The sequence below is a fragment of the Sceloporus occidentalis genome, unplaced genomic scaffold, assembly GCF_023333645.1.
Source record: "Sceloporus occidentalis isolate IW3139 unplaced genomic scaffold, rSceOcc1.0.p SCAF_5, whole genome shotgun sequence".
NCBI classification, from domain to species: Eukaryota; Metazoa; Chordata; class Lepidosauria; order Squamata; family Phrynosomatidae; genus Sceloporus; species Sceloporus occidentalis.
This window is the reverse complement of record NW_028316985.1, coordinates 13,939,990-13,965,807: the sequence shown is the minus strand read 5'-3', so window position 1 is coordinate 13,965,807 and position 25,818 is coordinate 13,939,990. Positions and strand designations below refer to the sequence as shown.

The window sequence follows — 25,818 nt, the reverse complement described above, 5'->3', positions numbered from 1 at the left end:
ATCTGACACCTCAGTGCATTCAAGTTTTCCTGTTCTTCTGATATTAGTTTTAGTAAAAAGGAAGGGGATTTCCAAGCCACAGTAGTCATTTCCATTTTTGTTAGACACTAGAGGTGCAGTGACTTTGTTGTTGCGTGCCTTCAAGTTGCTTCTAACTTATGGCAACCCTAAGGCAACTTCCTCATGGGGTTTCCTTGAAAAGATTTGTCCTAAGAGGATTTGCCATTGGCTTCTTCTAAGGCTGAGATAGTGTGACTTGCCCAAGATCACCCAGTGGGTCTCCATGGCTGAGCAGGGATTTGAACTCTAGTTCTCAAACCACTACATCACACTGGCAAGGGGCGAAATTGGGTGGATGTGCCCCGCAGACCATCTGTGGCTGATTACACATTATAGAAGTCAGCAAAGCTTGCCTGCATTTTTGGACTTGCCTGAGGAACATGGCTATGGTGACCATCATGATGAGCAGTTGCACTACTCCTACTTCTGCTTTAACTCCTCTTTTCTTCACTGAACCTATGCAATATATATCTTGAAAGTCTGTCTGCCAAGAGAACAGCCACTATATCTGGTCAGATCAGAGTTTAGTTTCTTCTCCAAATTTTGTACCAGCCTGAGGAAGCATTCTGAAAAACCCAAACACTCACCACATTTGTTACATTGCAGTGATCCTGATAACAGAATTCTAGCCTAAATACTCTAAAAGACACCAGATCCTGTACAATCTTAGAAGATAAGCGGGCTCATCCTGGTTAGTAACTTAGATGGAAGACTGCCAATGAATACTAGATGCTATAGGCTACATTTCAGAAGAAGGTACTGGCGAAACCACCTCTTAAGTATCCCTTGCCTTAAAAAGATCCTATGAAATTAATGGGGTCACTGTAAGTTGACAGACAGCATGAAGATACACACACATCAGCCTACATCTTGAATCTTTCAACTGTATCCAAGAAAACAGCCATGTTGATCGATATTCCCTGAACTACAATTGGCCCTTTGACTTTTGCGGACTGGATTATTCACGGATTTGATAAACACATTCTCTCTGGGAATCTCTAGGTCCTCCAGGACAATTCTGCAGAAAGTTGACCACAAAGTCATGCTGGAGGACCTAGAAATTACTTTAAAAAACATTATTCTAGTCATTTGTAGATCCACCAGATCAACTGTATGGGCAATTATTGCTGGATGTTGACCACAGAGTTGCACTGGAGGGCCTAAAGATTCCTAGAGGTTAAAGGGGGGGGGGTTATTTGTGGGGTTTCCCCCACTTTCATTGGGTCCTGTGCCTCTAACCTCAGCAAATGTGGAGGGCCCACCATACAGAGAACCAGACCCCAAGCTGCTTAGGGCTTGGCATGTAAAGGGCAGTACATTGCCTTTAGTAAACCAGGCTGAAATCTATGTGAATTTATATGTGAATGCATCTGCCAGAAATCAGATTGGGACTTAATTGTAAAAGTGGCAGAGCACTTTCATGCAATAAAAAGCAGCCTTTTATAACTATTTACTGTTGTTGTTTTTGTTGACTTTAACCTCTTCCTCTGTTTGAGTTTTGGACAAAAGGAACTGGCTGCATTAATTTCTCTCTCCTTTCTCTCCACTTTCTCAAGTCCTCCACATTTTGTAGAGATGATGCACTGTCTAGTTTTGGTACTATAGATTATTATTTTTAGAAATGGGCTGTGGAAAATACATTCTGGGACTCCTAACCTCAAATTGATCCTACTGGAACTGTTCTTAAGTGGTTTCAGTCTTGTGACCTAAACACTGCCATTCCCCAGCACCAAAAGGAGGACCAAGTAGTAGTTTTGAAGAAATCGAAGAGAATTAGTCTTTGGGAAAAGAACCATCAACAAAAAAACGGATGCGTTCATTCTTTAGCACTGTCTTCTTAATTAATTTAATAACTTAATAATGTAACACTGGAATTAAGTTCATGCTCAAATTCCAGCTTAAGTCAATCACTTTCATTAAAAGATCAATTTAATTAAGTGCCTTCTTTCCATTAGAAAATCTCTAACTTAATTGGTTTTAACTAGTTAGTTCCTACTTGAGTAAAGAAGATCAAATTGAGTGAAGAAGAAAGCATAAGGAATCAGAAAGCCTTGCATACAAGGCTGGAACAATTAGGAGGTTGTCTTATAAACACACGTACACAAACACACACAGTCATGTGTGGAAAGAAGAATTCATTGTGAAACCAGGTTACGTTCTACTGCAGGGCTGAGCGAGTAATAATCATACAAGCAGTGAGGAAAATGGTAACTTCTAGAAAGAGAGTTGTTGTTTGAGATCCTCATTGGCCAGGGTCTATGTCTGACAATATATGGATGTGTTTGAACAGGAGGAACATAAGTGAGGAAAGTAGTCTCATTCCTCTTTAAAAACCTACATGCACACCATGAGCCCATAAATACCATATATTAGGAGGCCTCTTGTTCGATTGAAGAACAACCACTATTGAACATCTGCAAGCCCTGTTGCTTGAAATGTAAAATGGACTGATTTACGTTGTCCGTTAAATTATGTCTTGATGGAAGCTGTACAAAATGGGAGTAGAAAAACTTAAGGTGTACTTGGTGGCCAGAAAAAACACCCAACCAGACTTTTGATTTTTATGTATTTGCTTTCAGTTTAGCTGCTCAGGACCTGAGAAGATGGCTGGTGAGAGAAAAACAACTCATAAACTGGATTTCGCTTTTCAGTCTTATGTTTGAGCAGGAATGGAATGAACTGGTTGTGGTAGGAATGCATACGCGTGTGAACCGGTGAGACCTGTATACTCTACAATGGTTTGTTCATGGGGCAGGACTATGTGAAATCCAAGAAATACCATATATACGCCACTATAAGTTGAGGAATTTATGCCCCAAAATTGACCCTAAAATCCTAGGCTGACTTATGCATGGGTCAATACACTAATACTGGTTAGAAAGTTCTTGAAAGGAGCACTGCCTTGAGGCAGGAATCTGTGTGTAAAAGGGGTTCCCAGTCCAATTTTAAAGCCTTCTCTTCCCATCAAAGAAACACCCCATTTAACTCCAATTGCTTCCCTTCTCAATCCAGTGTTAAAACCTCTCCTCCAGCACCTGGGAATTGATGTTAGGTGTTTGGGAGTGGTCCAGAGAAAGAGAAGGAGGGACGGAAGTGGTATCTTACCCTTTCCATTCTTCGCTATAGCCCCCTAAGTTTTATCCTTGACTTATCCACAGGTCATATCAAAAGCCATGATTTTGACCCTGAAACCTTCTGGCTTGATCTGCTCTAGGACCCATTTGTTTGTCCTTTGGGCTCTCCATGGGTTCCTCAGCACCCTTCTCCAGCACCACATCTCAAATGAATTGATTTTCTTCCAATCTGTTTTCTTAACTATCCACATCCATACTTAGTAATAGGTAATACAATGTTTTATATGATGCTAACTTTTGTGCTCAGTTGTGTATCTTTGCATTTGGGGATCATTTCTACTTCTTTCATAGCTGTCCTTCCCATTCTTAACCTTCTTCTGATTTCGTGGCTGCAGTCCCTCTTCCTATCAATGTTTGATACAAGGTATGAGAATTCTTTTACTATTTCTATTTCCTCATTGTTTAGGTTGAACTTGTGAAGGTCCTCGGTGGTCATTATTTTTGTTTTCTTTACGTTCAACAGTAGGCCTGCCTTTGCACTTTCTTCCTTGATCTTCCTTAGTAGATGTTCCAGGTCTGTGAGGTTTTCTGCTAGTACTATGGTGTCATCTGCATACCTTCGGTTGATATTCCTTCTTCCTGTTTTCACTGCTTCTTCTGTGTCCAGGCCTGCTTTACTTATAATATGTTCTGCATATAAGTTGAACAGATAGGGCGAAAGGATACAGTCTTGTCTTACCCCTTTGCCCACTGGGAACCATTCTGTTTCTCTGTGTTCTGTTCTGACAGTAGCCTCTATCCTGAGTATCGTACTACATATGAGTATATCACAGTATCAACTTTTTAAAAACAATAAAAGGTGAGCCAGACTCTTAGACAGCTGACATTCCTTCCTCCTATTTTCCCTCCTCCTCCTCCTCCAGTATCCAAGCCTGCTTTCCTTACAATACGTTCTGCATACAAGCTGAACAGGTAGGCTGAGAGGATGCGACCACCAATGCCTCCTATTACACTTGTCCCTCCACATTTGCAGCCTTGAGATTTATGGATTTGATGATTCACTGATTTGATTAATATGTCCTCTCTAGGAATATCTGGGTCCTCCAGCAAAACTCTATGGTCAACTTCAACCAAATGTTGCCCTGGAGGACCTAGAGATTCCTAGAGAGGACACTCCAATCTAGGCATTTGTAGCCCCTGACCACAGAGTTGCCCTGGAGGCCCTAGAGATTCCTAGAGAGGACACTCCAATCTAGGCATTTGTAGCCCATGACCACAGAGTTGCCCTGGAGGACCTAGAGATTCCTAGAGAGGACACTCCAATCTAGGCATTTGTAGCCCCTGACCATAGAGTTGCCCTGGAGAAGAGATTCCTAGAGAGGACACTCCAACCTAGGCATTTGTAGCCCATGACCACAGAGTTGCCCTGGAGGACCTAGAGATTCCTAGAGAGGACACTCCAATCTAGGCATTTGTAGCCCCTGACCATAGAGTTGCCCTGGAGAACCTAGAGATTCCTAGAGAGGACACTCCAACCTAGGCATTTGTAGCCCATGACCACAGAGTTGCCCTGGAGGACCTAGAGATTCCTAGAGAGGCGTCCTCTCAGGTACAAAGGTGGTGTTTTTGTTGTTTGTGGAGTTTTTCCGTATTCAGGGGCCGTGTGTGTGTGTGTACGTACATACATCCCTTCTCCCCTCCCCGCGTACGTGTCCACCCCGCCTCCCTTTTGTCCCCAGGCGGCCTCCGTAACCCGGGCGTGCGTCCGCGCATGCGCACCACTCCCAACGCAGCGGAGGCTCCTCCCCTTTTGGTCAGTGAGTGAGTCTGCGGCGGCGGCGGCGGCGGCGGCGGCGCTGCTGCGTGAGTCTCTGAGGGAAGCCAAGGGAGGGAAGCCAAGGGCGCCATGGCGGCCGAGATGAGCGGCGTGGAGGAGCTTGTCCCTCTGCTGCCGTCCTCCTTCGCCGAGGAGGAAGAGGAAGAGGTCGAGGCGGCGGCGGAGGAGGCCGAGGCCGAGAGCGAAGCCTCCTCCTCCTCCTCGTCGTCGTCGTCACCGGCGGGGATGGAGGCCGAGGCTCCTGCGGCGCTGATCGGCGAAGGGGCGGAGAGCATGTCGGAGCCCAGCCCGGAGAGCGCCAGCCAGGCGGGCGACGGCGACGACGAGGAGGAGGAAGACGGCGACGACGAAGACGAGGACGACGAGGAGGCCGAGGCCGGCTCCTCCTCCTCTTCCTCCAGCGGCTGCTGCAGCGACGAGACCCGCTCCCTGAGCCCCGGAGGCAGCGAAGCCGACGCCAAGGAGGAGGCCAAGGCCGGGCCCAGAGCCATGGGGGGCCCCGGCGGAGAGGAAGAAGAAGAAGAGGAGGAGGAGGAGGAGGAGGAGATGATGATGGGGGGCCCCGCGCCTGGAAGCGGCCTTGGCGGGGCGGAAGGAGCAGCAGCAGCCGCCGCCGCCAGAGGAGAAGGAGAAGGAGGAGAAGGCAGCGAGGCCGGGGGAAGCAGCAGCAGCAGCAGCAGCGTCTGCAGCGGCGGCGGAGGGAGCGGCGGCGACGAGGGCTACAGCACCGGAGGGGGAAGCGGAGGGGCGGCAGAAAGAGGAGGAGGAGGCCGAGGCGGCGGAGGGAGTACCTGCAGCGCCTCCTCCTCCGTCGGCCGCAGAGGGAGCCTGGAGATCTCCTCCTCCGACGGGGAGCCCCTCAGCCGCATGGACTCCGAGGACAGGTCCGAACGGAGCCTCCTCCTTTCTCCCTCTCTCTTCCCTCTCTTCCTTCTCTCTCTTCCTTTCTCTCCTTTCTTTTCTTTCTTTCTTTCTTTCTTTCTTTCTTTCTTTCTTTCTCTTTGGCTCCCGTCTCTCTTTTCCTCTCTCCTTCTCCCTTCTCCCTTCTCCCTTCTCTCTCTCTCTCTCTCTCTCTCTCTCTCTCTCTCGTCTATCTTGTTGCTTCTGTTTTTCTTCCTCTCCTCTCTCCGGTCTCTCTTCCTCAACAGTGGAAGACACTTCTTCCATGGAGAGTGATGCAGCCTCCTTCCTTGGAGCTCTTTCAGCAGAGGCTGGGCGGCCATCTGTCCCTGGGGCTGCTTTGATGGAGAGTTCCTGCATGGCAGAAGGGGGCTGGACTGGATCAGGGCCCTTCTTGGGGTCTCTTCCGACTCTATGATTCTGTGATTCCTCTCTCTTCTCTCTTTCTTCCTCTTTCTCTCTTCCTTCTATCTCTCTCTTTCTCTCTTTCCCTGATTGTAATCTACATTTGTTGTTGTTGTTTTGTTCCTTCAAGTCATTTTAGACTTAGGCCAGCCCTGAGGTGGAGTGACCAGACGTCCTCTTTTTCCAGGACTCAAGACTTACACAAGCAGTTTGTTGCCATCTTTTCAGTCTGGACCCTCCTAAAACCCACCTCCCACAGCCTTGTCGTTGTTGCATGCCTTCAAGTCAGTTCCAACTTATGGCAACCTTAAGGAGACCCCGCCATGGGGCTTTCTTGGCAAGGTTTGTTAAGGAATGCTTTGCCATGGCCTTCCCATGAGGCTGAGAGGATGCGACTTGGCCAAGGTCATGCAAGGTGACCGGATGCCCTCCTTTCCCAGGACGCATCCTTAATTTCAACCTTCTGTCCTACATTTTGCAGTGCCTTGCCCTCCGTTGCAGTTATAACACATCTGCTCCCCCATTGGGTTTCCATAGTGGAGCTGTGAATCGAACCCTGGCATCCGAAGTCTAGCCTAATCACGCCAACCTCTATGCCATGCTGGCTCCCTAGAGTTACACATCTGTAACTGCTCCTTATTCAGTTATACTACCTATTATATGATCATGGCGCTATTGTTGTTGTGGGCCATCAGGTCATGTATGACTTGTGGCGACCCTCCGGCCATGAACCTGTCATGGGGTTTTCTTGGCAATATTTGTTCAGAGGAGGTTTTCCATTGCCTTCCTCTGAGGCTGAGAGAGTGTGACTTATTGCCCAAAGGTGGATTTCCATGGCCAAGCAGGGGATCGAACCCTGGCCTCCAGCATTGTAGTCCAACAGTCGAACCGCTGCCGCGCTGGCTCTCCACCAAGGGAAAACATAGAGTACATTTAAGAGTTTGGGGTCTAATCATTTTCAAAGGTTCACTTTCTGCAGTGCTCAGGATTTTGGAGCTTAGAAGAAAATTTCATTTCAGAGGGCAGAATACTTACTGTATTTCTCCAGAGATGTCATAGTGCAGCCATTAGGCTTCGCTGGCTCTATGTACTGTAGACCCTTGGTATCTGCTGGGTTTGGTTCCAGGATCCCCTGTGGATACCCAAGTCTCATTAAATACAATGGCAGAATAAAATGATGTTCCTTTTATAGAATGGGAAAATCAAGGCTTGCGTTTTGGAATTTATACATTTTAAAAATATTTTCAACCCACAAATGCTTGAATCCGTGGATATGGAGAGCCAGCTGCAGAGGCCAGCACCAGAATGAGAGGTTGTGATTTTTATTTATGACTTCCCTTTCTGTCCCTTCTTTGTACCTCCAGGGAACGCAAGGCAACTTGCATAGCCTCTGTGATTTTTGTATCCCCACAACAATTCTGCGAGGTAGGCAAAAAACAAAAATTCACAGAGAAAGAGATGACCCAAGGAGGCCCAGTGAATTTCACTCCTTAGTGGGGACTCGAGCTGTCTGTTAAATTTTTCTGGGTTGGAAAGCATTGGGCGACCTTAGGCAAGTCACATGCTCTCAGCCTCAGGGGAAGTCAGTGGCAACCCCCCACTGAACAAATCTTGCTAAGAAAACCCTATGGTAAAATCAGGAACAACTCAAGACTTAGGTCTGCTCTTAGCTGCAGAAATAGTGCAGCTTGGCACCACTTTAAGTGCCATGGCTCAATGCTGTGGGATTTTGGGATTTGCAGTTTTGTGAAATGTTGAGGCTTACACTCAGAGAGCTCTGGTGCCACAACAAGCTACAAATTCCTGGATTCCATAGGATGGCAGCATGGCAGTAAAAGCCAGGCCAGACTGTGTTATTTCTGCAGTGCAGATTAGACCCTTACTTGATTTGGTCCCTTCCTAAACAGTTGTCTCATCTTTATTCCAGGTTTAGTCAGTCTCCTGTCAGTGGGATGCAGTGGTTAAACTGGTGATTTGGGGCCTGAGAGACCCAGCTCCACTGAACTATGGAACTCATTATTTGCTTTTCCCCTCAAGACTACTTCCTAGTGTTGGTAAAGTAGGAAGGAGGGGAGCCCTGTATGTTGCTTTGACATATTAGGAGAAAGATAGGGTACAAATGGACAGGCACGTAAATACCTTTCCAAAAGCTGAGATACTATCACGGGGCAGCCTAAGTTTGCAGGATTGTCAGTTCACCTGAAAATGACTGTTCCATCTTGTATGGATGAGATTCCCTTCCCACGCCATCCTCCAGGGATTTAGAGCCACCCTGATGGATGGGTGCTGTAATCACTGCTTGCTGCCCCAAGGTGTGTTAGAGCCTGAAAGTTGATAAGATAGTAGGCTCCCTCTTCCAAATCATCCCAGCAACTACAAAGAGGGAAGGGTTTCCTTTCTTGCAGAATACTTAGGGAGGCATTTCTACGTATTCCCATGTAGTCTGCTCTGATCTCAGAAGTATTGTCTGGGAGAAGTTTTTTTGGAAGGGGTTTTGGCTTTTTGTAGTTTATAGGATGCTTTGGTTTGTTAATATGGTGGGCTCTCCACATTCACTGGAGTTAGGAGTGCTGGCCCCTGTGAAAATGGAAAAATAGTAAATAATTTTGTAAAAAACTGAAGAGAACTTCTCCAGGAATCTCTAGGGCCTTTGGTGCAACTCTGTGGTCAACATCTACTAGAAGCTGACCATAGAATTGGGTTGGGGGACCTATAGATGCCTAGAGAAGCGTTCTCTCTAGCAATCCCTAGGTCCTCCAGCACATCATCTTGCAGAAGGTACCACACTGTTTGACTGGAGAACCTCGAGATTCCTAGAGAGAACATATTAATAAAACTGGCGAATAATCAAATCTGCAAATGTGGAGGGCCAGCTGTATAAGCAAAGTCTTTCCCTTCTTTGACTGTGTATTCCTGGATGGCAACTCTAGGAATGCAGGACTCTGTGATTCCTTTGCTAACAGCAAAATGACCCCTTCCTGGCTCAAGACTGATTGGTTTAGAATCAGTGGTTCTCAACCTCTAGTCCTCCAGAAGTTTTTGACTTCATCTCCCAGATTCCCTCATCATTGGCCATGCTGGCAAGGGCTTCTGGGTGTTGAAGTCCAAAACAACTGGAGGATCAAAGGTTGAGAACCTCTAACTGAGATACTTGGCTTCTTATATCCTCTTCATCTCCCACTCCTCATTCGTTAAGATCCTATCTTCTTCCCATATCCTCATTTACCAAAGGTAGCTATTTTATCTCCAAATCATTTTACATGTTTATGGCTCTCCCAAGCGCTCCTTCAAAAGGCTGTTTAAGGGAGGGAGTAACTCTGTCCACTTCTGTTCTCAGTGAAAGGGGGCAGCAAATACTGTGTGTATGAGCCCTGTACCTAACAAGCATGGCTTGTAATATTTGCCAACAGAAGTAGGTTTATGCAGCTTCTGAAGACCCAGTTGTACTTTCAAACAAAAGGCTAAGTGTACTGTATTAAGAAAAGCTTATGTGGCATGACAAGCTTCTAGATAGCCATTGGTTCTTAGTTGTCTCATCTGTCATCTGTCCAACAATTGATTTTTATGGATTTTTTAAATCTGGTAGAATTCTGAGTATTTTTTTAATATCTAGAGTCTTTATTTATGTTAAAGTGGAGCAATATACAGACATAACAGTCAACTTATTTTTTAATTTGCACCTGTTTTGTATCATGATAAAGCAGCACAACCCTCTTAAGGGAATATTAATCAATTTCATTTTCTAAAAAAGCAAGTTGCAAGATTAAGCCTTTATTGAAACGACAGAATAATAGGAGACAGTGGCTGAGTAGAGGAAAAGTTGAAATTACAGATAAAAAATGGAATTTTATTGTTTTGCTGTATGTTTTAACAACATTCATCTTGGGTTTATTTAGAATAACTAGTTCTGAAGTACAGAGTATATCATGAAAAAAATGGATCATTCCCATGATTCTGCTTTGTAGAGCCCATTTAATGTAGAAAATCAATATGTATGATTGAATAAGGCAAAATTTAGTCATGGGATAATAAAATTCTTTTTAAGTTGTGCAGAAAAAATAGGAAAAAAACACACTTTACTAGCCATGTACACTGTTTTCCTTTAAAGATAATTTCCATTTTTATTTATTGTTTGCTATTCATGTGTTAGTTTTGCTCTTGTCTGGAGATTAAGGATATGTATGTGTACAGAATCTTAGTCAGAGTATATGAATATAAACCTGGTGGCTTACTTATGGCTGAAAAATGTCTGGTGTTGTCCTTCAGATTTCTCCACTACAGATATCTGTGCTGGAAAAGGTTACTGTGATTTGGCCCTTAGTATGAATTGGCCATCCTTAGCCAGGTGTCCTCCAGATGTTTTTGACTACAACATCCATCATCACGAACTGTCCCAAATATGTGGAAGTCACGAGGTTAGGGGAAGCTGGTCTAAATCATAATGGAGTAGTAGCAGCTCTTTTGTGTATTATGGGCAGTTTACAGACTGCCCTTTTGGGGCGGCCTGTTCCCGCCCCTTTCCCCGCCGGATCGGGGCCTCTGCTGCCACAGCGGCAGCCTTTGAGGCCCTGATCCGCCGCTTTCCAGGCTGCGGGGAAGCAGCAAAAGGCCCCTTCTCTGCGGCCTGGAAAGGGGTGTCCTTGGGGCTTCATGCCCCAAGGACACCCGACAGCAGCGGGGACAAAGAGAAAGGCTGCGCCCAGCGACACAAACCTGGAAGGCGCTCCATTTTGGAGCTCTTTCCAGCACCGCGGCACCAGAACGTCACTTCCGCACTGCTCTGTTTGGAGGCAGAGCGGTCGTGACGTCCCAATGGCGGCGCCCATGTAGAATGACTGCTGCCCTTTCCTAACCCTAGTACGTACCTAGTATGTACTTTTTGCGTGTCTGTAACGTGCCATTGTCTCTTTTTAATCACCATATTTTCTCTTCAGATGTGGCATCCTGGCTTTCTTTGCTACAACCTTTGCTCTATGAAGTAACTTTATAATCAGTGTATTCCTGCATGGCGGTGGGGTTGGACTAGGTGGTCCTTGTGGTCTCCCCCACTTCCATGATTCTGTGTTCATTTGGGGGTTATTAAATTTTCTGCTTCAGCAGAATTGCCTCAGAAGTAGTTTTGCAATTAATATAATATTCAGGAATGGTGTTGCTGGTGACTAGAGATCACATTATATTCTCTTAGCTGTGCTATTAGTTGATTTAATGAATGTTAATCCCAAACATGAAAATGAGACAATTTAAGTTTCACCATTATTCTTTCTAATTATTTTCATTTCAGTTAATGTTAATATTGAAAATGGTTTACAAATCAGATTATAAATGTTGCATTGTCCCCTGCATCACATGGAGTCAATAATTGCCTTTTGAAGTACTTAATGCTGTGTTTATCTAGATTCATCCATCCATTTTAAGGTAATTTTTGGTTTGTGTACAGCAGCTACTAAATGGGCACTAAGTCTGTGATGAATTAAAATGGGTGCTAAGTTTATGATAAATTAAAATGGCTTGCTTGTTTAATGTGCTTAAGTTAGAAATTCACTAATTCATAAAATCGCATAGAATAAAGAACCACACAGCAAATGTTCACTGGGTTAGATATGGGTTCAGTGCTGTCCCAGTTCATGCGACTTGCTTTAGTCCTTGTGATACATTTCAGGTATCTGACTTCTATTTAAGTGAAGTGTAACTTCTAGGGGAGCAACAGTCTTGGGGAAAATAAAGTTATAATTTAGCAAGGAGGTCATTAAAAAGATTCAGAGTTTGAAAAATAATGAGAACCATCTAAGGATATATGGACTGAAGTGATCCTCTCTTTGACTCACTTTATCTCTGGGTTCTCACTGAAACTTCATGGTTTGACTTGTGAGTTTTCTTGTAGTGAACAGAAAAACATAACTTTGAAGAACTGAGCCCGAAATGACTATCAGTTACCAGAATAATTTCCAAAATATATTTTACTGTCATTTCTGTAGGTATGATGAAAATGAGATGGAGAACTCATATTCTTTTTATCTCTACAGTAAGAATGGGTCATTTCTGTGGAAAAACTGGGAAGGGCCTTCCTCATCCAAGCACTTGTTTGGGGAAGCCACTATTTTCAGGCCTCAAGGGTGGTTTGGAGAGAATAATAATAATAATAATAATAATAATAATAATACTGTTTATTTATAGCCCACTTTTCCAAAAGAGATCAAAGCGGGTTACAACAAGGGTTACAACAAGAATGGCCATATCTTCCCCCATACCACCACACATAGAAAAAACATTTACTGTCCAAGTAGTTTTCCATTTATCTGATCTTTCATTTATTGTGATACCATGGTTTACTTCTCTGTATAGCATTGCATGTTGTAGTGGTTTGAGCCTTGGGGAGTACAGTTTTGGAGATCAGGGTTCGAATCTTTACTCAGCCATGAGAACTCACTGGATGACCTTGGGCTAGTCACACATCCTCATCCTCAGAAAACCTCGTGATAAGTTTATGTTAGGGTCACCATAAGTCAGAAATGACTTTAAGGCACACAACAATAACAATGCGAGGAAAAAGGGGAGCCTATCATTTTTTTAAAAAAATCAACAGACCCTTCAAAATTTGGTCCTGCAATGTGCTTGTTTTTAATATGTTTAATGTTTAGTAAATTATGTCTCTCTTTTCAGTTTTTAAGCTTTAAACCAAAGAATTTACATTTTCACAGTATAATGGCACCATAGTAGATGGGAAAATTAGACAAATTCATGGAGGATCATGGAAGAAATCCAATATTTTACAAGCAGGCTTCTACATATTTATTTGTTAAATATATATTTATAAGTTCCTTTTATATTTATATGCATATTCCTGAGCAGAGACTTCCTAAAACTTAATCAACAGGCTTTTACTTTTCTTATCCTTGCAGTTTCCCACCCTCCCTCCCCAAAACAAGCATGCTTTATGATTCCCAGCAATCTAGAATAGAGGTTGATGGTAGGCACAGATGGCAACTGGGCAGTGGGAGAATCTGTTTTGCTGACTGATATTACTCCCATTTGTGGAGAGATGCCATTGAATACAGCCCATGCATTTCCTGGAGTGAGAAGCAGTGTGCCTCTGTATGTCATCTGTTGATGAACAACTGTAAGAGATGAGCATTGCTGTCATGTCCTGCCTGAGGAGGACTTCCCAGAGCCTACTCTGGAAAACATGATTTACTAGACCAGCCTTTTATCTAATAATTGTTATTTATTTACTTATTTTATTTATTAAAAACATTTATATCCCACTCTGTATCCAGGGATCTCTGGACAGAATGCAATTATAACAGTTTAAAATGATTTTAAATTGTAAGAGTTATTTACACAGACTAAATTGTTTGACAAGTTAAAACAAGACACTTTAGAATCAGTTAAATTGGTTTAAGACAATCTGAAACCATGAGCACATGCAAATTGGGATGAAATCAGTCATGCCTCAAAGGCCAAGTTTTTACTTGGTGCCTGAATGATATCAGTGTGGGCCTTTGTGAGGAGGAGAATATTCCAGAATCGGTGCTACAGAAGAATGTTCCTCTCCCACATCATCCCACAGTGTATTGCTCCCACTGTTGAAACAGAGGAGCACATCTCAAAGATAGCTTAGTCCTTTGATAGTTTGCTTAGATTATAAATGTATACCTTGGGGAAGTGGAGGGAGGGAGGCACTGATGCAGGAAGGCAAGGCATTGCACTAGATGGCCCTTGTGGTCTCTTCCAGTTCTTTCATTCTATGTTCATTTTATGATGGTTAAGGTCTCATTTTGAATGATGCAGACAGATTAATCAAAACATAGCAACAATCCGTAATCTGATGGAAACTGAGAGTGATCTGTTCTCTTCAGTTGTAAGGCATAAACACTTCTAGTCTATAGCTCTGTGTGTATGAACAGATGGTTAGAAATTTAGGGGCTTTTTGGTGATACATTTTTGAAACATGCTTGTAGAATACCTGAAAAACAAGTTTTATACTTTATTGAACTTAACAGTAGCATACAAAGCAGGTCAAAATGTATTGTATTCTGCTGTGAATAAGATAATGGTGGCACAGTAGTAGACAGCTGCAGACCATTTACTCAATACTCAATACTCAATACTTTAAAATTTTGTCATTTCAGTCTTACAGCACTGTTCCCGGTATTTTACTTTGTTAGCCATTCTTTCATTTAGAATTTTGGAGGTCAGTTTTATTAGGTCAGGGTTTACATGATAATTTCCTTGCTTTGCTCATGACAGGTGTGTTTTTGTATTTTGCAAGAAGACTTAATGTGAGCCCTAGAATGTTCAAAATGTTCTTGTTTGCAAGACTTACCTGATCTGGTTGTTTTCATTTCACATTTGCACATTGTTAGTTTTAGATAAAAAGTTTGCTGAAACATGTTGAATGACTTTTGTTCATGTATTACGTGAAGAAATTTTATTCCTTAGCTTTCTTGAGTTCCACCTGGAAATAAGGTTAGATAGCTAAGCAGGGGCAAACCTGGTTAGTACTTAAATGGGAGACTGCCATCAAATACAAGATTCTGTAGACAATGGGGCTCGACAGACTGCCCTGAATGGGTGTGCCGGAGCCACCCATTTTTGCTACTGAGGGAGGCAGCAGCCAAACCATGCGGCCTCCCTCCACAGCAAAAAGAACCCGCTGAAAGCAGGTTCCACGAGTGTGCTATTGGCGCACTGTTGCATGTCGATGACGCAAGCATGGTGCTGCACTGTGCAGCCGCACTTTCATCATGCCAGCCCCCATGTGGATGGGAGGGCACCATGATGGCTGTGTCGCCATGCTGTAGGGCTTGAAAGCGTGTGGTCGCTCCGCAGTCCCGAGCCCTAAAATTGGCCCCAGGCCGCCGCTTTGTGGCAGTCTGTACCAGGCCTATATTTCAGAAGGAACTGACAAACCACCTCTGAGTATTCCTTGCTGAAGAAAAACCTGTAGATTTAATGGGGTCAACATATGTAGACAGGAGGCTTGAAGGTGAACGTGTGTGCACACACACATGTACATGCATACACAGATGCATTTTAAAACATACAATGTATGCTACCTTATGGGCCAAGGCTCAGTATACCTGCTGGCCTCAGCTTGAGGAAGAGAAGGAATTGTGAAGTCCCTGAGGTTAAATTTCTTGTGTGTTTGACTGACCTGGGACAGCTAAATTTGAAATTTTTGTATTTTCTAATTATAAGCAATGAACAACAGCCTGTGAAACTAGTAAGCAGTTTTGCTCCAGCCTTGCTTATAGTCACTTGCATGTACAGAGTATATAAAGCAGAGGTGGGTAACTTGTGCCTTCTTGATTTTAATGAAATGCAGCTTCCATCATCCCTTTTAAATGACTATGCTGACCAGGGCTGATTGGAATTGCAGCAGAAGAACACAAATTGTTCACCTCTGGCCTGTTACAGACTGCCAAAATAAAGCTGCTTCGGGTCTCTTTGGAGGTATGCTATTTAAATGATGCTTGAGTCCTAAGAGTCTGGAGGTCGCGCCAAAGCCACACTCCATTCCTAAGCACTGGAGTGCAGCTTTGGTGCAGCTTCTGGATTCTTAGGATGCATGCATCATTTAAACAGCATACCTCCAAAGGGACCCAAAGCAGCTTTATTTTGGCAGTCTGTAACAGGCCTCTGACAGAGAGATTCTCTGTCAGGCTTAGACAATGTCCTAGTGCAATTTTGTAAGGGAGAATTCTTCCCTAAGCTCAGTTTGGATTGCTTTCTGATTTTTCAAGTTTTAGGTGATCATTTGAGCTGTGTTGAGCACAGTGCTGCTGAGAGGTGGTCTCTGGACCAGTCTTGGTATGTAAATATTCAGCAGCTGGTCCATGGAGAGTTTTTAAGAAACAATGGAGAAATTGTGGTGAAGTCCACAGTTTATTATTTCTCTGATGGAACATTAGAGAAAAACATTTGCAGTCCATCGCATTAGAGGATTTGAGAAGCAGTGCCCTAGTATTCATGAACTGTAGAGCTTGAGCCTTGGCAGTCAGCCTTTGAGAGTCCCCCCCCCCCCCCATATAACTCTGGCTTACTTGGTAGGATGGGTCTTGAGGGTAATATCTTTTTAATTGGTTCAGATCTTTTCCTGATAGTGTGGTTTGAGAAGATAGTGTTGGAGGAGTTTTGCTTGACACTTTAGCCTTTAGATTATTATGTCTGACAAGATTTTGTTTCATCCAGTGATGTGTGTTTTCTACAAAAAGTAGAACTGAAAACCTTCCAGAGATTTTTCCAAGCTCCAATTAATGGTATTTGGTTAGCACTTTTGGTTTAAATGTACCGTATTTTCCAGCATATAAGACGACCCCCCAACTTTTCCAGTTAAAATATAGAGTTTGGGATATACTCGCCATATAAGACTACCCCTCTTCCAATGCACACCAAATAATTTTTTTTTAAAAAACCCATCAGATTTTATTTCAATATGGTAATTTTAATTCAAATGCTTATGACATGCAGGTACTTAGCAGGAAAACTTGTTGTATACAAAGCCTGCTTGGATTGGTCAGCTCTCCCTGCCTGCCCAGCCCTCCCTGTCTCTAAGATTTTCTTCTACCGTACTTATACAGCGCCGCCCTTGCTGCTTTCATACGGTCACCACACATGGAGGGGATGCGGCCGTGGCCATTTTTGAGCTCTCCCCACCATATGCGGCAACCACAGATTCTCCACTCCGGCTCGGAGGTTTCAGCACCCATCCTATAAGACGACACCCGGTGTATAAAATGACTCCCGACTTTTGAGAAGATTTTCCTGGGTTAAAAAGTAGTCTTATATGCCAGAAAATACAGTAATATTCACACACACAGAGCTTTATGGAGTTATTTTATTGGAATATTTGTAATGTAAACATGGCATATAAGTGGAATATTTAAAAAAGAAATGACTAAACCCAAATGAATATTATTTTGTTAGGTCACATACTGAAAGAACCGTGTATGATATATCTTGCATCAACAGTTTTCCTTTATTTTGCTGAAATATAGCTATAACACTTGCTCACTGATACTCTGTGCTGGTTACCAATGCCATTTCAAGTTGAGAAAAATCTAATTCAGTATGACTAGCTGAACATTGTGTTTCACTAAAGGATTCATGTGATTCTGGTCTAGAACTAGCCAGAAACCAGCTGTTTTGTGAACAAAAAGAGGTTGTCTTATTCTTCAGTTTCCCCATAGGCAGCCTGAGTACTAGGGTTTGCCAGTGCTTGACACCTTGGAAGTTAATTATAGAGATTCATTTCTAGTATTTAGGCCAGCAGCCATGATTGACTGCAGTGCAATAGTCCAGACAACTATGGATTAACTTAGATAAATATTTGCTTTGGACAGATATGTTTTATGGACAGATTTACATAGCAAAATGGGAATTTAGAAAGTTTTCCATCCCACATCTCCGATCTTGTCCTGTATTTTTAAATTCTATTCATAACTGCTGGAAGAGGTTGCTTTTAGATTATGGCTGTGTTGTCAGTAAACAAATACAGCCCTCTCTATTTTCTATCTATTTTCAGGGAACCCGTGGATGTCCTGAACTAGTACTAACTAGTACTAATGGGTTACATCAGTGATTCCCAAACTTTGGTTCTCCAGACCTTTTGGACGTCATCTCCCAGAATTCCTGATTGTTGACCTGGCTAGGGCTTCTGAGAGTCCAGACACCTGGAGGACCAACGTTTGGGAAACACTGAGTTATATGAAGGCTAACCAATTGAGATGTAATCTAAACAAGACTAGGGTGCTCCTGTGTTGTAGAATCTGGGGATAGGGGTTTGCTTCTCCTGATGTGGGATTTCAGTTTGTTCTTGAGGCAGCAAGGCCCCTTGAAAGGTAAGGTTCATACTTTGCATGCTCTTTTGAGCCTGTCCTTGCTTTGATAATGTTGCATAGTGGCCATGAACAGGGGCAATTTTGATTTTGAAATGCTTTCAGAAACTTCACCTCATCCTAATTGCAGCAGCTAGTGTTCTCATGGGAGCATGCATGAATATAGTAAGTAGTATTGATTCCTAGTATGTGGGGGGCAGTTTATAATGTTGGTTGTTGCTTGTAAAGTGCTAAGTAACTTTGATTCAAGGGATTTGAAAGGCCACTTGCCTGAATCCCAAGATCTGATGGGAAAGCACTAGTCTGCATCTTGATGTGTGCAGATGCTAATTTAGTCTGGATGCATGGAGTGCCTTTTCTCTGTCACTCTTGAAGGAAGTTTGCTTGACCCCTCCATTTTTACTTCCTGCCATCAGGTGAAAACAGGTTTGTTCAGGTGGGCTATTAATTAATTTACTCCTTCAAGCTGAGTAATATTTTAAATTTCTGTAACACTATTTCTGTGTTCAAGTTTTGATAGTGTGATGATGTTAGTAACCTTGAGTGCTTCTCTGGTAAATGCAGAGAGGAGATATCAATTACCCAATACACCCCCCCCCCCAATCCTGTGTTTCTGGAAAACAGACTGGATGCCTCTGGGGAGACATTTATTAAAAGAGTTGAGCCATTTGATCCTTTTTTGGACAGCATTCTTTTTGCCATGTGAAATTACCATGAGAAGTTCAATTTATTATAGGTCATAAATGTCTCTCTGTTGACTAGGAAAATATTCTTTCTTCTACCTTCTTTGTGCGAATTAGTGGAGTGACATTTGAGCAAACATCTTAAACATTTTCTTATGTCTTTGAGTCCCTTCTGGGAGAAAGGCGGCGTACAAATGAAATAAATAAAGAAATAGATAAATAAATAAAATATGTACCCTGTTTTAACTTCAGAATAAAAGTGGCTTGTTGCCCTTTTTTATTGAAGCAGTGAAAATGCAATAGTACTTATAACTTAAGAAACAAGTCCCTGGTTCCAACCCTTTAAAAAGGTAAAAATTCTTAGAATGTGAATTTCTATACAGCTGGCAATAAAATGACAAAGAGTCACCTAAAGTCTGCAAACCTTGATGTACTCCCCCCCCCCCTTTTTTTTTTTTTTAGGTAGTGGTGCATTTGATACTGGATGCTGAATCACTGCAATGCATTAGCAAATTAGGATGGTCTCCAAAAGTGAGAGCAGCCACTACTTTTTCTTACTGGAAACCAGGAAATTGTCGTTGATGAGTAAAAGAATGTCCATTAGTGTTTTTTGATGTGTGCCTTCAAGTTCTTTCCAACTTATGACAACCCTATCACAGGTTTTATCGGCAAGATTTGTTCAGAGGGAGGGTTGCCTTTTCCTTCCTTTGAGGCTGAGAGTGTCTGATTTGCCCAAGGTTACCTAGCAGGTTTCATGGTGGAGCCTGGATTTGAACACTGGTCTGTAGAATCCAAGTCCAATGCTCAAACCACTATGCCACACTGACTCTCAAATGGCAATTTTCTCTGGGTACATTTCTTTGAGTCCTTCAAGCTCATTCTTATCCTATGCATAGGGGACAGTGATTTCAGTGGAAATGCAAAATAACATAATATTCAGTAATTCCCCCTAAGGAAAGTGTACTCTTGAAGAAACATACTCCCTGCTAGTAGACATCATTAAACCAAAAATTGGAGTAGTTGAACCTCCTTCTGCTTTCCAGAGATCTGCGTGGGGAGCATAGTGCAATTAGAATATGCCTGGAGTTGGACTGGGAAGTGTACTTATTGAGCATTCTTAACACTCATTTGCAAGTTTCTGATGTTTTATAAATCCTAGTTTTTAAAATATACTTAAACTCTTCTATTTAAAAAAAACCCACACATGGTAGTTGTCTGTATTTATCTTCTCTAAACTGGCAAGCTAGTGTTCTTGTTACCAAACAGTTGTATGCGTTCATAGTGTGGGATTTGCATTTCCTAAATAAGCTCCTATTGATCACATCTAGCCTTCCTGTTGACCTCCAAGGCCACTGGTGTAATGGTCCATCTGTTAGATCTGAATAGTGCCTGAGGAAAGGTAGCCCTAGTCAAACTCTTCAGGAGGGCAGTTTTTACAGCAGAACAAAAGTATCTTAAGTTGCTCAGGGTTCCTGTACATTTTTGTTCCATAATATTTTCTTTGCGCTTTCCTAGCAGCACCTAGTTAACAAAAGCTACAGTTCAGGCTTTGTATGCCATTACTGGCTGAGTTTGCCCTTCCAGTTTTAATGAAGGTACTACCAGTGCATTTTTAGGTAGCAGGACTATTCATTAAACTTACCAAAAGGGATTACAAGAAATAATGATGAAACCAGCTCCCATGGAGGCCTGAACTCTGTGTGCTTAGGAGTATGTGTTTTAATGATGTGAAATGACAATTAAAGTCACAATAATTCAGGATGATTGCCAATTTTGTTTCTCTTTTTTTGTTAAGAGCTTCTTGGAATTCACCCATTTCTTTATAAAAATGATAGAAGAAATGTGAGATTAAAAACCAATTAAATGTGGGAAGAGACAAAAATGATAGATTTCACCATCCAATTGGAGGTCTTCAGAGACCTTTGTTCAGAAAAGGCTAGCTTTGAATCCATTGCATTCAGCAGTGTTTGCAGTACTGGAATAGTTTGCCCCCCCCCCCCCCCAACACACTACCACCCATATGACACAGGTTACAGCTATTTGATTTGTATGCACTATACAATATAAAACATTTTACAAATTTAATTCAAATTTATAAAGCTCTGCTGAGAGGCTTACAATGTTAAATAAACAAATGAGGAGAGGAAAGAGGCTGGGAAAGACAGTAGTTCTTCATACAGTACAATCCTGAATGAGTTTTGGAAAGAAGCCCTATGTAGTAGCACTTACTGTTTAGACTCATGTCATAAACATATCATCTTAAGCATCCAAAGTGATGGTTTGTTACTTAAAGAAGTGCTTGTTAAAATGAATGCCTGTATTAGAAGCTAAAATAGCACTGCCTCCAAAATTGAAGGTCATAAAAAGTTTAAAAAAAATAGAATTCTGGTTTTATAGGAATTTGGCATTCTAAATTGACAAATGGCCTTGGATTTGCTCCATCACATATAGTTTTATCACAACATGCTTTGACATTTCTATCTTGTAATATGTCATTGCATGAAATCATCCTGCAAAGAATAAGAAAGGGATTAAAGTTTTCAGAATGCTTTAGTTCGCTGATATGAAACACAAAAATCTGTTCAAAACCACTGGAACATCAGCATCCACACTTAATCAAGACTAAGTAAGATCTGAATTAATAAAATAATGGATTTGTGAAAAAACTGTGTGTGGTATGACATTTTAATTGTTTTTTTTAATTCAGTGCCCAAAATTACATTAAAAACAAATTCAGTATGGAAAAAGGTTTTTTTTTTATTCCAGGCCTGTGTATAGTTAAAGTGCCGATGTGCATTGTAGTGGTTTGAGCATTGGATTGTCCAATCAGTCTGGAGAACAGGATTCAAATTTCTGCTCAGCCATAGAAACCTACTGGGTGACCTTGGGTAGGTCATACTCTCTCAGCCTCAGAGGAAGATACGAACAAATCCCCGAACAAATCTTTCCAAGAAAACCCCATAATAGGATCACTGTAAGTCAGAAATGACTTGAAGGCACACAAGAACAACAACAAAATAGTTAAGTTTCCTTTAAACCTAAGATTTTTTTGGTGTTGGAAAAAATATATTTGAACAAAGAATTATTTGATACTTATCTATAGATTTATTTTAACTTTCTTTTGGGGGGGAATTAATTAGGAGTATTTTCGAATTTACATATAGTTTTCTTCTAGGGAGAAATGAAATTGAGTGTACATTATTAGAAGATTTGCACCCAAGCCTTTGAGTGATTGTAGCTTGTACTGGCTAAGTTCTTGACCAAAGATTTTGTCATCATTAACAATGTGATAACAAGTATACCAGTTTTAAGCACAACATGTGTATTAGTATGCCTTGGGTATTATTATGCTTGCAGCTTGTACTGGTATTGCTTCCTCTGAAGGACCACATTGTTTGCTTGGACACATCATTGTTCCTCGGAGACTGATGTAGCTGAGAGTACTGTACTTTTTCCCACATTGTCTGGTACACAAGCTGCCTCTCTTTCATCAGATTGTCCACATGATCCACACCTTAATTACCACTTAATTAGAATACTGCAGTGAGCCCTATGAAATCCATGTGGAAAATGCAGCTATCAGATTGCTGGCTGGTATAGAATCTATTACAAAATAAAGTGGTGGGTTGAAAAGTGATTAACAAATATATTTCATAAGTATCTGTTTGCATCTGAGTAGCTTGTTACTCAAAAAGGTGGAGGGACGTGGGGTCCCTACCACCTGTGTCAGCGTTTCCTTAAACGTTGGGGGAATTGCTTAACTCAAAGGAGGCCTGCAAAAGGTTGGGTAGCCTAAGGGACCATTTTGACTTGTATATGCCAGTTCTAACTGCAGGAGGATTCCATGGTTGGTGAATAAAGAAGGATTTTAGATGGTCCTGGTGTATATATAAAAACTCAGATCCCCAAATATTGCGCAAAACACATTTTCTTTATAAAACAAATTAAGAAATATAGTTAGAGTTACTGAAAAAAATGAGAAAGAAGATTTAGGTAATTACAGACCATTTTGCTTAGCAAATATTCCAGATAATTTAATGAAAAGTATTATGAGAATAAAATTAGCAACCATTTTAGCAGAATATCCATTGCTGGAGAAAAATATGTATATCTCATGTTTATAATGGTTTCTCATGATATTTTCCCACGTAAACTTGGTTGGGATAAGATGGCTGGTTGTTTTCTAGATTAGTAATTTTTTAAATGATAGGAACCATACATAGAGAACGAATAAAGAGGGAGTTCACATACTGTAGTCTTTTTTTACTCGGATGGAAAGTTGTCCTATACTTTTCTGCACAAAGTATTGTCTGAAATTTGACACGTAGTATTATCCTGTGCAGGCTGAGTCTTTTAACATGCTGTACCCCACCTCGAGGAGAGGCAGAAAAGAAATAAAATGTATTATTATCATTATGTAAAATTATTCTATGTTCAACATTATAAAAAACGGTTTCAGACACGAGTTCTTTCATTAGTTTTGGCCTGTATTAAATCAGAACCGAATTTAAAGTTGACCAGTGTTTGCCTCCTGATATGTGTGCATCAGTCACACTTGTTAAGTTGCAGCAAATGTTGGAATTTGGGCATTGTCAGTGAAGTTACAGTAAACCTTTATTTGAAATTGATACCTTTACTGGAAATATAAGAAGGCTGATTATTAATAATTTCCTCTTCACCTTTTATTGTAGCATAAGCAGTACCATAATGGATGTAGACAGCACAATTTCCAGTGGACGGTCAACTCCAGTTATGATGAATGGACAAGGAGTTACTGCTTCATCTGCAAAAAGTATTGCTTATAACTGCTGTTGGGACCAGTGCCATGCTTGCTTCAACTCCAGCCCAGATCTCGCTGATCACATTCGCTCCATACATGTAGATGGCCAGCGAGGAGGGGTTTGTTGATTTACTTATTGTTGTTCTATGGTATCTGCATTATGTATGTTGAAAATAAACTACTGCTGCTGCTAAATTAAATGTCAAAATCTTTACTGATAAGAGCTGCCTTACTCTACTACATGTATAATTGTTGGAATAATTAAAATATATTTAGACCAGGGATGGGAATTGAGCCACATGCAGCCTTTTTTGGTGTATGTGTGTCCCAGTGTGGCTCTTGGGACCGCTACTAACACCCTCAAAGTTGTGATACTTCCCCAAAGAAACTTAGCCAAAGAAGTGGACTTTCAGTTGAAAAAGCATCTTTGAATGGTAAGAAATCCTTTTGTGGCACCATAACAAATTGTTTCAGTAGGCTCCCCATCCTAAAACATTCAAAAGCCATCTCCAAGCTAGCCCAGGAGGCAACTGGAAGTGATGTGTTGTTACTACTGGTCACCTAAAATGGTAGCTGAAATGACACTGTCCTCTGGAGCTCCAGAGGAGGAGAAAAAATCAGCTTCAGAGCCTGCCCACCCTGAGTTAGCCAAATTAATGTTCAAAACCAGGTGCCTAAAATAGACAACATGTACACACTATAGAAGATGATGAAAAGTGAAAATTACAGTTATTGTCCACATTCAGTTAATCAGGGTTAGCTACAACAGGATATTGGAACCACAGGGTTGCTTTAGAAGCTGCATGAGGAAGGTGAGCCAGAAGGAAGAGGTGACTCCAAGGCATTTTGAGGGTTATTACCAGAAGTTAGGGGCAATGAGGAAGGAAGAACAGAGACTTGAGGGTGCTAAATTGGACAGGCAGAAGTTACAAGTGTCAGGACATAAGAGTGCAACTATGTGTAGAGAGAAAAGTTATGGAGAGTTTGAAGATAGCACAAAGAATCTTTACTGGACCTGGGAATAGACAAGAAGCCACTTCCCACAAGCAGAAGATCACAGTGTAAAATGTGTGTACAATATATATAGAACAGATAATAAAATAGCCACATGTTCTCCAAGTTGAGTAATATTTGTGCTGTATTAAATGTGGAGATGAGTCTCTTAGTGACTATCAAATGAGCTCTGAAGCTGTGACTTTGTGATGAATGGCCTTATTTCAGAGTAAGCTTTTACAAAACTAGAAATGTATAAAAGTTAATATCTGCTACCTATTATAGCATATTTTATTTGAACTGATAGCACAGTATTTGTTTCCTTCAGATCTCATATAATAATGTTTACTCTAAGAACACAAAGTCCTTTATATTGTTAAATAATACTGATCCTTACTTGCTTCCATGTCTCATAATTAGTACTAAGCAATCTTAAAATGTAGCATCCTGAGAGTATTACTTTAGAGAAATATTTTTTGTCAGAAACGATTGAGAGATTTACGTGTGTTTAAGTGAGACACTCTTTTGTTTCTACTGTTACCTCCTTGTACATGCCCATGCTCTAGGTTTTGTTAATCTGATGAATGAACCTGCCGCTTTATGCAATGAAGAAAAAACACGTTGTGCAGGATATTATCCATTGCTCCACTACCTGCCCTACATAACTACAATGCTGCAAACTAAAGGGAGTGGTGGTGGCACTTGTTGAAACTTTAGAAAAAGATAAATCCATTTCTTACTGACATTGGTTAAACCTTATCCTAGTAGACCAGAGTGTCACTTTAGAACTAAATAATATGAGTTGTTCAACTTACTTGCATGCATTTTAATGCTTACAGTTTAATTTTAAGAACAGTGTTTTAAGAAAAGTTACATCAATGAGCGTTTTGGCTCATGTATTTGTTATTAAGGAACAAATATATATTAGCTAAACCAGTTCTCAGAGTGATACCTCATTGGACTCGTATTTCAGCAGGCAATATTCATTTTACATATTTTACTAATGCCATGTTCAGTGCTCTCATTATATTACTGGATACAGAAAGTCAAGACTGTGTGTAACAGCAACTCAGTTGCAGAACCCGCTCCAGATGGAAGTCAGGCTGACTTCATCTCCATTGGGCCTCTGGCAGTTGGCCAACATGATGTTGTTCCAAATGCTCTTTGATCCTTAAACCCAGTTTAAGAGCTGGCTTTTGGAATTGAAGGTTGGCTTTTAAAAGTTTTGATCTGTTTTTATAGAATGCTT

The 25,818-nt window shown here is 41.6% G+C and overlaps 1 protein-coding gene across 1 annotated transcript in view; it reads left to right on the top strand.

Moving 5' to 3' along the window:
* The first annotated feature begins 4,961 nt into the window (after positions 1-4,961).
* Positions 4,962-25,818, top strand: part of AEBP2 (AE binding protein 2) — a 44,247-nt gene continuing 23,390 nt past the window's right edge. The window contains exons 1-2 of the mRNA XM_089527642.1: positions 4,962-5,855; positions 23,488-23,695. Of these exons, the coding sequence (XP_089383768.1) occupies positions 5,041-5,855; positions 23,488-23,695 (1,023 nt within the window). The 5' untranslated portion in view covers positions 4,962-5,040. The remainder of the gene's footprint in view (positions 5,856-23,487; positions 23,696-25,818) is intronic.